This window comes from Drosophila yakuba, chromosome 3L (genome assembly GCF_016746365.2).
Source record: "Drosophila yakuba strain Tai18E2 chromosome 3L, Prin_Dyak_Tai18E2_2.1, whole genome shotgun sequence".
Lineage (NCBI taxonomy): Eukaryota > Metazoa > Arthropoda > Insecta > Diptera > Drosophilidae > Drosophila > Drosophila yakuba.
In genome coordinates, this window is record NC_052529.2 from 20112756 (window position 1) to 20128309 (window position 15554).

At 40.6% G+C, this 15554-nt stretch overlaps 4 protein-coding genes across 6 annotated transcripts; 1 reads left to right on the forward strand and 3 right to left on the reverse strand.

Moving 5' to 3' along the window:
• Positions 1-201: 201 nt before the first annotated feature.
• Positions 202-1913, reverse strand: LOC6534769 (NADH dehydrogenase [ubiquinone] 1 alpha subcomplex subunit 9, mitochondrial). Its single transcript, XM_002095408.3, has 4 exons — positions 1752-1913; positions 1207-1657; positions 751-1116; positions 202-686 (listed from the first exon to the last, which is right to left on the reverse strand). The coding sequence occupies exons 1-4, from the start codon at positions 1789-1791 to the stop codon at positions 293-295; spliced, it is 1251 nt and encodes a 416-aa protein (XP_002095444.2). The 5' UTR covers positions 1792-1913; the 3' UTR covers positions 202-292.
• A 619-nt stretch (positions 1914-2532) lies between these two features.
• Positions 2533-12574, forward strand: LOC6539747 (zinc transporter 1). Of its 2 annotated transcripts, none has more exons than XM_015189511.2 (4): positions 2533-2552; positions 8720-8912; positions 10657-11362; positions 11438-12574. In XM_015189511.2, the coding sequence occupies exons 2-4, from the start codon at positions 8724-8726 to the stop codon at positions 12085-12087; spliced, it is 1545 nt and encodes a 514-aa protein (XP_015044997.1). In that variant the 5' UTR covers positions 2533-2552; positions 8720-8723; the 3' UTR covers positions 12088-12574. The 2 variants fall into 2 exon arrangements, with proteins under 2 accessions (XP_015044997.1, XP_015044996.1); XM_015189510.3 differs by lacking the exon at positions 2533-2552 and adding an exon at positions 3896-4179.
• On the reverse strand, positions 12445-14774 carry LOC6534771 (glutaminyl-peptide cyclotransferase). 2 transcript variants are annotated; one of them, XM_015195341.3, is made up of 2 exons: positions 14637-14774; positions 12445-13719 (listed from the first exon to the last, which is right to left on the reverse strand). In XM_015195341.3, exons 1-2 carry the CDS (start codon positions 14751-14753, stop codon positions 12775-12777), a joined length of 1062 nt encoding a protein of 353 aa, XP_015050827.2. In that variant the 5' UTR covers positions 14754-14774; the 3' UTR covers positions 12445-12774. The 2 variants fall into 2 exon arrangements, with proteins under 2 accessions (XP_015050827.2, XP_002095446.1); XM_002095410.3 differs by lacking the exon at positions 14637-14774 and adding an exon at positions 13787-14354.
• Positions 14501-15485, reverse strand: LOC6534773 (vacuolar ATPase assembly integral membrane protein VMA21 homolog). Its single transcript, XM_002095412.4, has 2 exons — positions 15302-15485; positions 14501-15238 (listed from the first exon to the last, which is right to left on the reverse strand). Exons 1-2 carry the CDS (start codon positions 15371-15373, stop codon positions 14993-14995), a joined length of 318 nt encoding a protein of 105 aa, XP_002095448.1. The 5' UTR covers positions 15374-15485; the 3' UTR covers positions 14501-14992.
• Positions 15486-15554: the final 69 nt, after the last annotated feature.

The window sequence follows — 15554 nt, forward strand, 5'->3', positions numbered from 1 at the left end:
TCTTCATATTTTAAGAATAACGAACTATCCATAAGATAGACATTTTTAATATATATATTGGTAACTTTTTGTGGCCACATATAAGTGTAGGAATAAACACATTTAACAATGTCTTTTTATATGTAGAAACTTTTCACATATTTTTTCAAAGCGCGTTTTCAGTCTGCGTATTTTTGTTTCAATTACGTTAGGACAAAGCCATTTAATCTTTCGACTTCTCTTTATTGACGCATCGCCTTAAACAATTCCAACTAATAATTTCCATTCAACACAGACAGCTGCTATACTCCGCTTAGGCAAACAGACGCAGTTCATCACGCGCCTCGATGCACTTGGGCGGCGAAGGTGTCTCAAACTCGCCCAGCTCGGCGTCGTAGTAGAGAGCAGCGCGGTAGGGACGCAGCTCCCATGGCACCTGCTGCTCCATGGTGGTCAGCGTGACGCCCAAGTCCTCAAGCGTGGGCACTCCAGTGAGGACCTTGTCAGTGACAGCCTCGCGCTCGATGCGGGCGGGATGCAGACCGCCGATCGGGGTGCCGGGGCAGATGAAACTGTTAAGCTTGGCTTTCAGAAGGAAGGTGGGGTCCCAACGCATGTCGTAGCGCATGTAGCCCCAGCGCTTCTGGTCCTTGCGCATCAGACGGTGGAACCAGTCGACTAGCTCGCTCAACTGATAGCGTTTAGGTCTGGAACAAATACAGGAAATTAACAAAATGCATGGTACAATAGTTGACTTAGAGATTGGCTTACCCCACAGCCTGGTAGACACGGCCAGCGCTGTCCGGATCCTTAGCGGCGTTGATGATGGCCTGAGCCACGTCCGAAACGTAGACTGGCTGCTTCACGGTCTTCTCTCCTTTGTGCCACAGCGGCATCGAACGGAACTGACGGCGCCAGATGTGGGCGTAGTAACGTAAGAAGCGATCCTCGGAGCCGTAGATATCCGCAGGGCGGATAATCGTTGCGTTAGGGAAGGCGTCGCGCACGCGCAGCTCACCCTCGTACTTGCTTTTCAGCCACTCGCTGCCACCCTTGACGTACAAATCCTTTGGATTGGCCTCCACATTCAAAGAGGAGAGGTGGATAAAGCGCTCCACGCCAGCCTCGCGGGCAATCCTAACGCAATAAAGTTATGCAAGTTAGAATCAAGAAATTGGCAAGCTGCTAATAATTTGGCAGGCAAATTATGCTGGTAAGGATGTTCACCTAGCGATCCTCTCAGCTCCGTTGACGTGGACATCCTTGAACTTGAAGTTCTTGGTCTCGAAGTCCCTGCCCACTAGGTTGATGACCACGTTCGAGTGCTTGACGGCCTCGCGAATGGAGGCGGGATCCTCCAGGTTGTAGAAGTGGAAGAGCACCTGGCCAAGATCTCCGGTGACCTTAAGACGGATAACGTCTGAATCGTCACCGCGGTAGGGTAGGATCATCTGGGAGCCAGATTTGCCTAGTTTGTTGCACACATAGCGACCCACGAAACCTGTGGCTCCGAAGACTGTGGCCACAATCCCATTGAAACTGCTACGTCCGCCAGTTCCGCGTTTCATTGCAGCAGGATTGGTGGTCTTCAGTGGACGTGGACCATCTTCCTGCGGAGCAGCAGCGGCAGAATATCCACGCAGGCACAAGACTCCAACCACGCCACTGCCGTGGTGCTCTAAATATCCGGAGTGAGCCAAAAGTTAGCCACAAACATCGTATTACATAATTTAATTGCCTGGCGGTTTGCGAGCACAGGAAATGGTACTCACTGGCCAGCTGGAGATTACGGGTTAGTACTATGGCGGCCATTTCGCACCGGCACAATAGACCAACTCGATTCGGTTAATTACACGTTAAATTCCTAATTTATTTCGGGCCAGGCCAGTTTTTTATTTTGCCCTACGACAGTGTGACCACGGCGTTGCACATGGAATATACTAGAGCTGCCAGGTTAATACCAAAAACTTCCGTGGAACAAGGCTGCCGGATTGAGGAAAAACAATTGACTTTGAAAGTAACAGTTTTTTGTATAGTTTTTAAAAAATCTTTTATTAAAAGATTACTTTTAATATATATATTATATACCTCATTATCAGTAGATCTTGTTTGTAGGTATTGCATATAGAACATGTTTTAATTATCGCCCACCGTTTACATAATAGTACTTCTGCATACTTTAAACTATCGGTAAAAGCAATTGCCTATAACTAAAATGATTTTAAATTAATTATACTTTTTTGGTGGCACTAATAATTTTATCTCATTATTTCTTAACAACCTTGTGGATGTCTTACCTTCCTAGCGGCAATTAAAATGTCACATAAACCGCCTTCTTACTTGGCTTTAATTTATGAATATTCGTTGGCAAATAAGACATAAGCTAACCGTGTCCCAGTTGAAATGGAACTGCCTTGCTTGTCACACCGCCAACTTTTTATCTAATGTGCGTGGTTTAATTGCAATTTTCAGCCCGTGGATCGTTTAATTCGGCACGGCTTGGGTTCTATGGACGAAAAATTCAGTTAGCAGTCGCCTTTGGGTTGTAAAGCCAAGAGCATCGTGAAAAATTAGTGAGTGCTATCTGTTCGAAATCTGCCAACTAAGGATTAACAATTTCAACAAACCCAATAACGCCGATTAGTAGTGAAATATAAGTGAGCTTGTGGTAAAATTGTTGATATGGATACACATTGTTGCGGTGATAAAGGTATCACCACTAAATAATTGTGGTCGCATTTGACAGTATGGGTAAACTAATTAGAATCGAGGGTATTTTAGATTACAATTTGTTTTTAGATCGGTAAAGAGATTTCAGGCGAATGCAACCTTCATGAATTATCTTAAAAAACATTATTTGTAATAAAAATGTTTGCTTTATTGCTACATGACGTATGTACATACATACAAAATTGTATAAATTATTTGGCTGTATCAAAAACGGTCCTATGTACATACACATACATATGTACATATGTAGTTTTATATAAAAAATACATTTCGTCTCAGATATTTTTATTAAATTACCCTGTCTAAAAATGCGAGTTCTCATACATCACTATATTTTGTGTTTGAAACACTATTCTATTGACTTCAGTTGTGTTTTTGATTAGTTAAATACATACATATGTATGTATGTACATATGTGCACAGATCACTGCTTTTGACAATTGAGGATGTAATTCTGCAAAGATTACCATAGTTTCATATATAAATATGTATGTAAAACATTTGTTAGGTCATTTGATGTCTCATACACCTGCCTAGATAACGGCAATACAAACATACCTACATGTGACATGCATAAACAAGCTACATATTTCACTCTCCTTTTTCTGCATGCTCTCATTTCACTCTCTTTCATAGCTGACAAAGCAATCAGCTGATTATATTCAACCTGCTCACGCACTTTTCGCCCACACAAACACTATCACTGTTGCTTTCTTCCTCCTCTCCCCATCCAACCTCATAACACACACACATTAACTTTACGCTCCCTCTAAATTTGCGGGTATTTCGATTTGTTTTGCCGGCCGTAGTTATTGGTGTTGTTTGCTCTTAGTCGAGCATCTCTCTTTGCTTCCATACCCTTATAAAGAGTTTTAAAATGTTTTTACATGATTGGAATTTCGACCTCTAAATAAATTGTTAGTTTCAACTTCAAAGGTAGTACATAAACTGAGCATAATTCGTGTTTAATATTTGTTCTGCTTTCTTAAGAAGTAAACCCAAATTTGACTATATATTTTATAGTTTCAAGTAAATTCCAAAAAAAATTCTAATCAATCATGTTTAGTACTTAAATAGAGAAGTCTCTTTGTTATTTTACAAGATTTCTTTATAATTTGTATTAATACCATTACTAAAATTCGAGCTGAAGTAAAAAGAGTACTCATAATTCGGCGTGGTGATTTCGATTTCACGTTTGGTCTGCCATACATATGTATATTTCGCGTCGTCTTTTGCGATCATTCGTGTTTGAACCGCGCTGGAGTTAACAACGCTCCCAATTCGCTCCTGAAAAAATTTGCGCGTGTGCCTCGAAAAATTTTAAATCGCCAACGGGAGTGTGTGTGAATAATAATAATAATAATAAAATAGGAAAAGCTACATTTTTCAAAGCGATTTGCGCTGGTGCGGCTATAAATAGCGAACGTACAGCGAGCGTGCGCCTTTTCGCTTATCAGAGTCCAAAAGACGGTAAATCTCCAGTTCCTAGCCAAAACATTAGGGGTCTAGACTGATAAGAGCTTTTTGGCCTTGTGCGAAATGCGGTTTTGTATCTGGGATGGTCCAGAAATTGGAAAAACACGCCTTAATGCCCGCAGTTTTGGATACTCGTAGATATATAGATGACTGATTCGTCAGCGGGCAGATTGTAGATCCATTTAGCAAGTGATTATTAAGACGCCTCGCGCCTCTTGGCACCAGCGTGAAAAAATAGTACGAGAAATATGTATTACTATCTGCGGTGTATAAAAATAAATTTGATCAAAATTAATGCTAATTAACGGTTATATCTGTCTACGATCCACCTGCCAGTCGCATCGAGATTGAGCTAAAAACAAATTCTCACCCTAAGCTAATTCAATGCAAATTGATCCGGGCCTTGGCTCAAGTTCTGAAGAACCCAGCACGGCCGAGTTTCCATTCCCAACATATTATAAACAATTACCTACCAACCCGTTAATGAAATAATAAACAAACAAATGGGTCCACTATACTAGAGCATGCTCTTCAATTGTTTAAAATTATAAAATAATACATTACGTACATTTCTAGTTGTACGGTTATAATAGCGAACCCAAATTAACATTCTTAAAAGTAATATGTGGTCCAAAATTTGTCATTTAAAAATATTCCGGTAAAATATTTATTGCTTGGAATATTTAAAGAACGATATAAAAATCTTAGGTTTCTCAGAAAAGCGTTTTACCCTTATTATTACTTCTATCATTTTGACCACAATTGTATGATTATTATTTAATTCAATTAGATTTTTCGTTTTGCAATTTTGAGTCATTAGGTGTAATTGAAGTGGGTCTTTAGTAATCAGCATTAACATCAAATTTCGTATTATTTTAATGGGTTTTTGTAAATCATCAAAAAATCTCTCAAGCCCCACTTGATCACGTTTCCGATGAGGATGCACGGAAAGTATATATGCATATATACATACATACTTGTAAAGGCGCAGATCTCACGTAAATGGTGGTGCATAAAGTCGTAATTAAAATATTTTAACTTCTTTGTTTATTATAATGGGCTTATTTCATTGAATCGTGTGCTTCATCATTTATTATGTACAGGTGGTCAGGGTTGTGAGTTCCTGAAAAAAAGCGGCTTGAATTTCAATTTTATGATTGCAGGCTAAAAAGCAGTAAGATACAAGTTAGTTTTTATAGAACACACAACTAGTACGGAAAAAACAGCAGAGTGCAATACAATTAAGCTCATATCCTTCTACGAACTAATTGATTTAATGATTTAAAATCGGCAATATACCTCCTCCTTATTTGTCCATATTTATTACTTTTTATTTAACAAAAACGATTTTAAAATATATTTTTAATGTACCTATGACTTTGAAGTTGTATTACCGAATAGCTTTAGAGCAAACTTATTAGATCCCATGCGGTGAAGGGTTCAACCACTTCAAAAATAGTAATTTCTATATCTTACTTGGCAACATTTAGCGGTGGCAACATGGTCTGTTATCAACATCCCCATCAAATCCCCCGACTAGCGATGGTATTTTAACCCACTGGAAGCCGAGTTGTTTTCGATATTGTTTTCAAATTTGTTCTTATCAGTCAGAGCTGTCCACTTTCCACTTGATCGCCTGGGGTGAGATAGCGATAGGGGACGTAGACAGCTATCTCTATCTGCTTATCAGGGGCCTGATTTTGGCGCGTTCGAAATGTTCAAATACTCGTACTCGTATGCCTCATGGGCAACAAAGTAATAAAATATTGGCAGCACACTTTGTCTGTGGCCCACTGATAGACAATAACAGTATTGATAGAATTTTTAAATAACTACGCTCCCTTGTGAATTAGAAATTCCAAAGGCATCATCGACCTTGTCATCGTGTCTGAACTGGTCAAAATTGTAAGATATTAGCTGCTGGTTGATTTGAACAGGCCCGCATAGGAACAATTTTTAATTCAGTTTAAAATCTACGCAAAATTAAATGGACAACAAAAGCTGTTTGTTGCCAAATTTCATTTGTATGCAGGCAATAGTCTGAAAGAGGCAAAAAATTAAACAAGCAAACAGAATGCATGCACCTGATACCTGATGGCAAATCAAAACAAAAAGCAAATGTTATTGGTCCCAAATTTTACTGCACTGCTCGCTTTTTGTTGATATTTTCAATTGATGAAGTGAGCTGTTGCATTGATCTAATTGACAATTGAGCTGTCAACTGTTGGAGCAGATTTACGATCTGGATTTTACGCCATCCAAAGAGGTCCGGATTCGAGTGTAATGAAATATTTTGAAAAAAAAAGGTGAAAAAAATTCCATGACAACACCAGGTTTTTAAAATTAATCGCTCAAAAGTCATAACACTATTCCGTAAACATGGTTATTTTTGAAAAATGGTTGATTTTGACATATGTATGTATGTGTGTGCTTAGGTATGTAATTGGTATAGCGTGCAGTTCTATAGGCATTTGCTTGCTGACAATTACATAGGTCGATTTATAAAGAAAAGAATAGAAATTTATATATAATAATAATACTTACATTATAATTATAATTAATTATAACTTTTATAACTATATAATCACTATGTAATCAAAACTGGCGTATAAAAGAAGTCTATACATTACACTAGGCAAAGAAACTATGGCTTAACAAGGCAATATTTTACCTAAAAATTAACATTTAGTCTCTTTTGCCCTTCTTAGCTCATGCATTACCTTGTAATTAGTCTAACCTTTTTTGGGTGTATATATACTTTATGGGAAAGCTTTTCTAGCGAGTCCAGTATACCCTACTGCTGTACGAGTAATGGGTATAAGAAATTTTAAATTAAAAGCTAATCCCTATTTCTGTTTGTAGACCTACATTGACATCATTGTTTTGGGTAGTCTTCTGAACTGTCGGCTCTAATCCCCATGCCACCCATATCACACCATTTTTATCTTTAGGATCACTTCGTTATATCCCCTAGCAACATCAGCTAAAATGAGCTTATTGGGGCTTCCAATGAATCAGTATCATTATCTGTATCTGTAGCTCTGCTTATCTTTTGTTATCTTTTGTTGGAACCTATATTTCATTGCCTCCTACCTCCCATCACCCATCCCGGATGTCGAATGAAATTAAATTGAGGAAATGAACATTTAGTAGAACAACTGCAAGATACACGAGTATATAGTACCCATTTATTCAAACAGATGTCCACGGGGTACTTATCCAAATAGTTTGTTGCTACCTGCTAATCGGCGTTTTTACAATGTCTCTGCTTGAAATAAATACTATGGAAAACATTCGATTGTTTGCTGGGGTACACAATCTAGTGCCCCAAGGCGCCGTTTAGCGCTTTTGTATTAAGTTTACTCGGATTCCATGTGTATCTTTATGAGGTACTAAAACAATAGATTTTATCATTCGATCTATTCTAATTATACGCTATTGCTCGTGTGACAATTTGGAATGCAATTGGCGCATTTAAGAGTCGAGCCGACGGCTGGCATACGATGATCTAAAGAGCATTTACACGTGGAAGCCACAGATATATTTATATAAATCAACAGTCGATTTGGGTTTGTTCTGTCACTTTAGGAATATTGCCTAGAAATGCATTACTATAATTCTCATAAATGAATTGTAATGGACACACATACACACTTCAAATATCAGAGTTATATAGCATAAAGGTCATTGCACGGTCCTTCATTTTTTTAGATAGTCTACCCGGATTAACCAAGAAGACTATTAAACCGCGACATGTTCCTCGGTAATTACTCTACTAGAGGGCATTTAGGCAATTTAAATGACCAACCGAATGGGGTACAACCTTGGTGTTACATTGCGGCAAACAAACTGAGTGGGGGCGGCCAACAAACAATCGGTAGCTATGTGTCCACGATCACGTAAAATTACGTCAATATCCCAGGCGATCGGGCGATCGATTCGATGAGATACGCTGCGGTAACCACGGGTGAAGCGAGCCCATTTAGCATCTTCATTTGCATGCAACCCATCGCAGAAGCGGCAGGCGAAGCTCAAGCCCGTGCCCATATGATGGTGATTTACATGCGAGCTTGGAGTGGGCTGAACTGATCCCTAAATATGGCAGGTTCAGCTCGGTTCAGTGGCAGTATCGCACCAAATCACATACGTTTGAGTATACCCTTTGGGATTTTGAACTTGACACAGATCGGTGGGGTTTCCCAGATCGAAGGGGTAATTTTTGGTGTTGGACCGATTAATAAAGTTACGGGTTTCATGATGAATAAAGGGACTTTTCCATTTATTAACGTGATACCCAATCGCAATTTATAAAATATGTTTAGTACATAAATTTTAAGCCAGTCTGTACATCTTCTGCTTTCCTATAATGTTGACTGACAGTTGATGAACATGCGAATTGTAAATTTGACTATAGAGTTATATAGATCACACCTAGTGCGGATTGTCGTAAAGTGCTGACTCCTGTCCGCCATTTTCGCATATATCGAATATTTAACGAATCACTTCTCACTGCCTTTTCTATGCCCTTCCACAGAATAATGCCGGTGAAGGAGATTCTCCAGCGGTGCAAGCCGATACCGCTGTACACCGTGCTGGTGCTATCGATCTGCTACTTCGTGCTCCAGCTGATCCTCAGTCACTTGACCCATGGACTCACTCTTCTTATGGCCAGTCATCATATGTTGTGTAATATTTTCGCACTCGGCGGCTGCATCATCACAATTAAGGTAAGATTTCAGGCTGTGCCTTAAGAATGATTTTCTAAGTATATACTAATCAATTTTATCTACCAATATTTACTGAGTATATATTTGTTAAGTACCAAAATAAGTATACGGACGGACAGACATACCGATTGCCAGATTGCCCGGTTGATCGGCAAGTGATTCTAATGAAGAATATACATATATACTGACTTTTGCATTCATTTCGACGAATCTAGTAAACCCTCTGCTCTATGAGTATTCGGTATAAAAAGTTACACATTCAACACCCCACTTTAAGCGGTCATTATTTTAACAAAATTATTGTGTTGCATGTGCGGTTTGACTTATTTTGCTACCCGGCTTCACATTTTTTGGCCAGGAAATGTCGCGTGCTGGTGCAAAGTCGAAACAGATGCTGGTGCATTGAACTTTTAAAAGTCAGACCACAACCAAATGTATCGAAAACGCATTCCAAACACCTTTTTATTTTGCAAAGAACTGGTTTCGTGTGGACTTTTTTTAAGTTATGGCCGAATTTTTGAAATACTTTTATCTTTTCTGCTTGGGAGTGTTTCCTTGCGTTATTATTTGGCCTAATCAGTAAATTTAGTCACCGTTTTCGTTGAGCTTATCATCCTATCGCTGTGTAATTACCTCCTCGAGTGTAATGCCCTGTCCACACAGCAGGTAACATGAAATTAGGTTGATTACACGTAGTAATTCCCTCAGTTCCTCAACTCTGATACACTTTATAGCAGGCGTCTGGTTAAACGTGAAAATGGTAATGGGTTAAGATCTGGATAGTTAGGAATGCAGTTAGAGATGGTAGGGTATATGAAATTCCACGAGTCCATATCATATAAGTTTGCTTAGTTTTGTTTAGTAATAATAATTAATCCTCAAGTATATATCTCTTATTCTCTATTCTTCGAATCAAGTTGATTTTAATTTAAGGTGAATACTTCCATTATCCAAATGTCCAACTGAAAATTAATGGAGCAGTCAAAGCTAATATTTTATTATTGAACGAATGCAAAAATCGTCGCCGGCATGGGAAAGCGTGCCAAGCACGTTTCGCAAAAGACAAAGACCAGGCCCAAAAACCGCAGAGACCTAACCAGACATGGCCAAAAATCACCGCTTTTCATACGGTTCCAAACACCAGAAATCGAAAGCTTTCAAACAGTTGACGATGTTGTAGGTGTGGACAGTTGAGTGGTCTGATTTTGAGCTTATATAATGGTGCAGACCGACAGACAGACGATCAGCGGAGCGTTTAAATAGCTGACCACCAAAAATGTTGTAGATGGGCCAGTGCCAATTGGCTTGGAAAGCATGACGATGATTGCATTTTCCATTCGATTCTATGTATTTCTATGCCAGTGTTTCCTGGACAAGCAAGTTAATTTTGTATATACACATTGAGACTTAAATACATAATTATGTTATGCCAAACTCAAAGAGTAAATTACTTTTAACAATACATCAGGGAAGAATTAATTTTACTTGAGTGCCAGCTGTATAAAAATTTGCCAATATTAATGTTGAAAGTTAAGTCTTTCTAAGTCCATCTTTAGAAACACAGCCTAAGATTTTCTAAGTAATAAACCCTTTGAATAGTAATATCGTTAAAACCGCCGTTAAAATAGTTATAAAATTTTAAATATCATAATTACTATTGTTTTAAAAGGTTATTTTAAAATTATTTTTAGTGATGTGCGTATTATATTAACCAGTTTCTGTATTCGGCTTTTTCATCTTACAGCATAGTAAACAAGCACCCCAGGCGAAACATCCTGCCACCGCCCTGACTAAGATAAGCGGCTCCGGAGTAGCAGTCGACCTGGTTGAAACGGATGCCCAAACCCGGGCCAAAAGAGAGTGTCGGGAGCAGAAGCTGCGCAATACATTTGGTTGGGCCAGGATCGATATTTTGACCATGCTGATTGTGTTCATTATCCTGGCCTCGTTATCATTTTCGCTGGTGGTGGAAGCTCTGCAAACTCTAGTTCACATCGATCATCAGGATACGATGCATCTCCCAATACCCGTGATGATGCTGGGTTTCATCGGCCTAATCCTGAATGGACTGACATATCTGCTAATCGGTGGATACACGCTGCACCAGGGAAGCTTTCTGCACCTCACACCCGGAGGAAACGTGGTGCTGGAGCGACCCATGTCCAGCAATTTAGATCTATCCCTAACTCCGATGCAAAGACAACTCAGCAAATCGAGGAACGATCGTCAGTTGCGCGAGGAACTAGAGGCGGAAGTGGGTAGCGTTTACTTTGCCACCAAGCGCCAGGGAGCCGTGGAAATGCTGCGGGATGTTTCCAGTACCATATTTGTGATCGTTTGTGCCGCAATCGTCTATGTGGCGGAGGATGAGCAGCATACGGCAAAGTTCATTGATCCCGTGCTCTCAATTTTCTCTTGCGTTCTGCTCGTCACGCTTAGTTATCCCTACAGTAAGTATATTTATTAAATGCCAAAAAAGTGGAACTTCAGTCATTTGAAAATTAAATGTATCTTTTTTTCTACAGTGAAAGAATCCTGCTTGATCCTTCTGCAAACCATTCCGGGTTCCATCGACTTGGAAATCTTTGAGCGAACCTTGGTCACTAAGTTCCCGGAGATCATTAGTTACCATGACCTGCATATATGGCAATTGGCAGCCCACCGATACGTGGCTACCATACACATTCAGTTCCAGAATCCCAAACTCTACCTCAAGATCATCGAACAGGTTCGGGCATACTTCCACGATCAGGGAATCGGAGCAGTCACAATCCAACCGGAGTTCTATCCGGCCACCAATAAGAATGCCTCAGCCTCGCTGGAATGCCTGATGCAATGCCAGGCAGTGGAATGCATCGAGAAGGTCTGCTGCCGGGATTCTCGCACCGATCTGCGCGAGGTTTGTGATGCTCCCAGTGGCCGAAAATCATCGTCTCCAGCCAAGTGTCTAGGCAATAGCCACGAACATAGCAGAGCGAAATCCAAGTCTTGCGCAGAGCTAAGTGCAGTGGTTGTGGAGAAACCCAAGGAACTTTGCGCAGGCCAGCTGCTAAAGGGCCAAGCTGAGCAAGTAGCAAAGTCCATGCCCAAACTTGAAGAAACTTGTGTGGAATCTACGAATGAAGATGTAGTCAAATCAAACGGCACTTTACCTGGGCCAACGAGCAGCGATTGAGGACCGTTCAATAACTTTAGTGTTGAATCAAGGTTAACGATTTTAGGTAGTTTTAAGTTAGTTTACGATTTTGCCATATAGATATATGGATATGTAGACGTTTGAGACTATTTCTTAAACGAGACGCTTAAGTGCACAGCTTATACAATTTTTGTAACAAGAGTGAGAGAGAAGAATGTACAGTACCTATGCCAAATCATTTTATATTTTTAATTCAGACTTTAGCGATGCGAAAAATATGTACGTTTGATTTTCACCTGAATCCGGCGGAAGTTTTTTAATTCAGACGCTATGTTCGATTCTCTCTTGTGACAAAACACCATCTAAGTTTTTCCCACCAGTGCGGTTAGTAAAAAGTTTTTTGTTTTAAGGTACATTTACTATGTGTATGTTGAACTGAATATGTACATAAGTGAAACAATTTACAAACGAAAGATTACAAAAAATATATTAACGTGACGTGTCATTAGCTAAGCTTTTTTATAAATACATGTGTATAAAAATATCTGGAGTACGCGTATTGCAGATCTTTCTTAGTAGTTTTAAAGCACGCAGTCGTTTACCAGGTTTTTATGGATTTTTCGGCGGGCGTAAGAACATTTAACAAGGTTTCTATATTGAAACAGGTCAATTAGATAAGGCCGTAAGTAGATACAACATTTGTGATTCACACAGGAGCCCACTTGACTACTTGGCCTCGGCTCCGCCCAGATACTCCAAAGCGAAGAGCCGTATAATCAGCGACAGGTTGTCCGTCGTCGCATAATCAATCACGCTGGCGTTATCGTCGGGCGTATGCCAGACACTGGGAAAGGGCACCGGAATAAGGTGCAAGATCGGCACATTTCTCCGCAGGAAGGGTATGTGATCGTCCTCGATGAAAGAAGACCGCATGGCCTGCGACTGAAAATAGCGGGTGGGGTCGCGCTGGGCAACCCCACTGCTGGCATAGCGCTCTAGGAGCTGAAACCTTGCAAGACGTGTCTCCACGGACTGGAGACGCATGTACCAGGATTCGGTGTTTTCGAAGAAACTGTAGAATGCTGGATCGGGGGCTCCCAACAGATCCAGGAGCACCAGCATATCTATTCTATCCAGTTTTCCTTCATGTTGCCATTTTTTGGCCAGGTGTCGCGCTCCATAGATAGAATCCTTGGGTCCCCACTCCTCGAAAGCCTCTTCGCCATCGAAGAACAGGAGCATTAAACTCAGTTTGTTCTTCTTGAGCTCTTTAAGTGGCTCCTGGAGCACCTGGGCCAAGTTGAGCAGCATGGCACAAGGCACTGCTGAGTCAGTGGCCCCCAGGAACTCCACTTCAGGCATGTACTTGCTATCATAATGGCAGGCCAGAACCAGATATCTCTCAGCATTTGGATTTAGGGTGGCGATGATGTTGTGGAAATGCAATTTGCCTTTGATGGGAGCGTGATCATGGAAGCTATTTATTTCCACATCCCAGTCTAGATCCCTCAAACTCTGGACGATGTATTCCCGCACGATGGTATGATTTTTTGTGCCCACAATTCGGGGTATAAGGATTTTGTCAATGGCTTCCCTTAAGTGAAGTTTATCGGATAGATTGCTGTACTCCAGGAAACGGGACTCGGAGAGCTCGCTGGGATTGTAGGATTTCTGTTGAAGGTAGAAGAAAGCACATATTGAGCAGGCAGTTGGTTTAGCTGGATTACCCTCTAGTGACCTGTGTTCTTCCCACGAGATTATCCTTTAGGGAAGTGGATTCCCTCACCAAGGTGGCTATCAAAGCCGTCTGCACGCACAGCGTCCACATTCTAGCGTTTCGATGTAGCATATTTCAACGACTGACTCGAGACTACGTGGCTGGGTGTTTTTGTTTGAGGGTGGATTGTTTTGCCCCAACAGGTGGTTGCAATCAATAGCGGCACGTTTGTAAAAAGTTCAATGGTCGTCCGGCTGCGGCACTAGTTTGCAGCACATTCCGGCGTGTGATTAAGAGTCTTTGCCGAGTCTAGTAATTTATCATATTGGCCAATTTTTACGGCCGACTTGTAAGACACAGAACAACAAAAAATGGGCGTCGCAAAGGGGGTCAAATTAAAATGAGGATGAAAATACCACTTCTTAATGTAACGCTCGTTGTGGGTGTTTAATTTGGAATTCCTATTTGTTTCCCCTCAGCAGGTAATTACACTTCTCTTAAAAATGATTTAATTTCTTTGTTTACTCCTCAGCAAGAAATGGTTTTGTTTACGCTTATGATTAATTGAACAGCTGTTTGCCTTTTAAAACGGGTGGCAGCACCAGTCACTATCAGGTGGCACCCTCATAAAGCCGAATCAGGGGCGCAGGCAAGATTCAGTAACCGGGGTTTATAGGCAATAGTTACAATTTAAATATTCAGTTCAATAGCCTCTCACTTTATACAAATGTTCTATTCATTTTAAACTCAAAAAGGTTTATTTGGAGCTCTTATCAAAATATATAAAGCAAGTTTATCGATGTCAGCCTGAACGAATTCTCGAGCCACCCCTTTTAAATAGAAAGTCGAGTAAATATATCATTTAGGTAACCTTAGGAATATCCACCAGTTCGAAGCAAGCGCCTAGGTTGTAGATTTTTTTGCGGGGTCTCGGCAGCAATCTCTTGACGGCCTCCATCAGGGAATAATTTCTTAGTAGCACACGCATTTCACTTATTTATGTATATTTTTAATACAAATTATGCACACAGAACACTACACAACACGTTTTCCACGCTGTTATCGAAACTTATGCAATGAAAACGATTACACACAGTTTACAGGCGACTTTCTCCTCCCTTGCTGGCATGTAAACAATTGTATCTATGTATATAGCATGTATGTACAAGAGTTCTCTACCGACTTATAGTTAATGGAAATGGGGTAACAGTCCGGGGTAGATGAGGATTAGTCCGTCTTCGAGGCCTTGGAACCGGGAGCGCCGAAGTAGGCCCTGTAAATATAGAGGCCCAGGGCGACGTGCAATGCAACGACCGCTCCCACGGCGGATGCTATATTCACTTTAACTTCGGAAATGTCGAGGAATTGATCCAAAACGAAGCCCTTCAGCACGAAGAAGGTCAGCACGGGCAGGAAAACGATGAGCATGCAGTAAAAGAGCACTGTTTTGAAGGAGCTGTAGTCTTGCGAGTCCTTGATATCCAAAATAAACAAGGGATTAGCTAGCCGGCAATTGGAGCCCATCATGTTACATACGTGCGACTGCTGGCGGGTTTGTTTCGGCGCCCCTCCATTGCCACCGGCGGCCTTCTTGTTCTTGGTCGACATATTTCCAGTTAAATAGAATACGGCTTAATTGAAAAATCAGTAATTTCTTTTAATTTCTGGTTTTGCTTTGGCCTGCCATTCGGTTATCAGAAATATTTGACAAATCACAAATCACATGATAAAGTGGTAGTACCGTGCAAGCATTGCCCATATACTGGAAAATACTGATACTATTCGATTT

Coding starts and splice junctions, on each gene's coding strand:
- LOC6534769 (XM_002095408.3), bottom strand. CDS start 1,791: ATGGCCGCCATAGTACTAACCCGTAATCTCCAGCTGGCCA. Junction 1,658..1,751: donor CCGTAATCTCCAGCTGGCCA/GTGAGTACCATT, acceptor CCGGATATTTAG/AGCACCACGGCAGTGGCGTG. Junction 1,117..1,206: donor GGAGCTGAGAGGATCGCTAG/GTGAACATCCTT, acceptor TTATTGCGTTAG/GATTGCCCGCGAGGCTGGCG.
- LOC6539747 (XM_015189511.2), top strand. CDS start 8,724: ATGCCGGTGAAGGAGATTCTCCAGCGGTGCAAGCCGATACCGCTGTAC. Junction 8,913..10,656: donor GCTGCATCATCACAATTAAG/GTAAGATTTCAG, acceptor TTCATCTTACAG/CATAGTAAACAAGCACCCCA. Junction 11,363..11,437: donor CACGCTTAGTTATCCCTACA/GTAAGTATATTT, acceptor TTTTTTCTACAG/TGAAAGAATCCTGCTTGATC.
- LOC6534771 (XM_015195341.3), bottom strand. CDS start 14,753: ATGCGTGTGCTACTAAGAAATTATTCCCTGATGGAGGCCGTCAAGAGA. Junction 13,720..14,636: donor AACTGGTGGATATTCCTAAG/GTTACCTAAATG, acceptor TACCTTCAACAG/AAATCCTACAATCCCAGCGA.
- LOC6534773 (XM_002095412.4), bottom strand. CDS start 15,373: ATGTCGACCAAGAACAAGAAGGCCGCCGGTGGCAATGGAGGGGCGCCG. Junction 15,239..15,301: donor AAACCCGCCAGCAGTCGCAC/GTATGTAACATG, acceptor TTGGATATCAAG/GACTCGCAAGACTACAGCTC.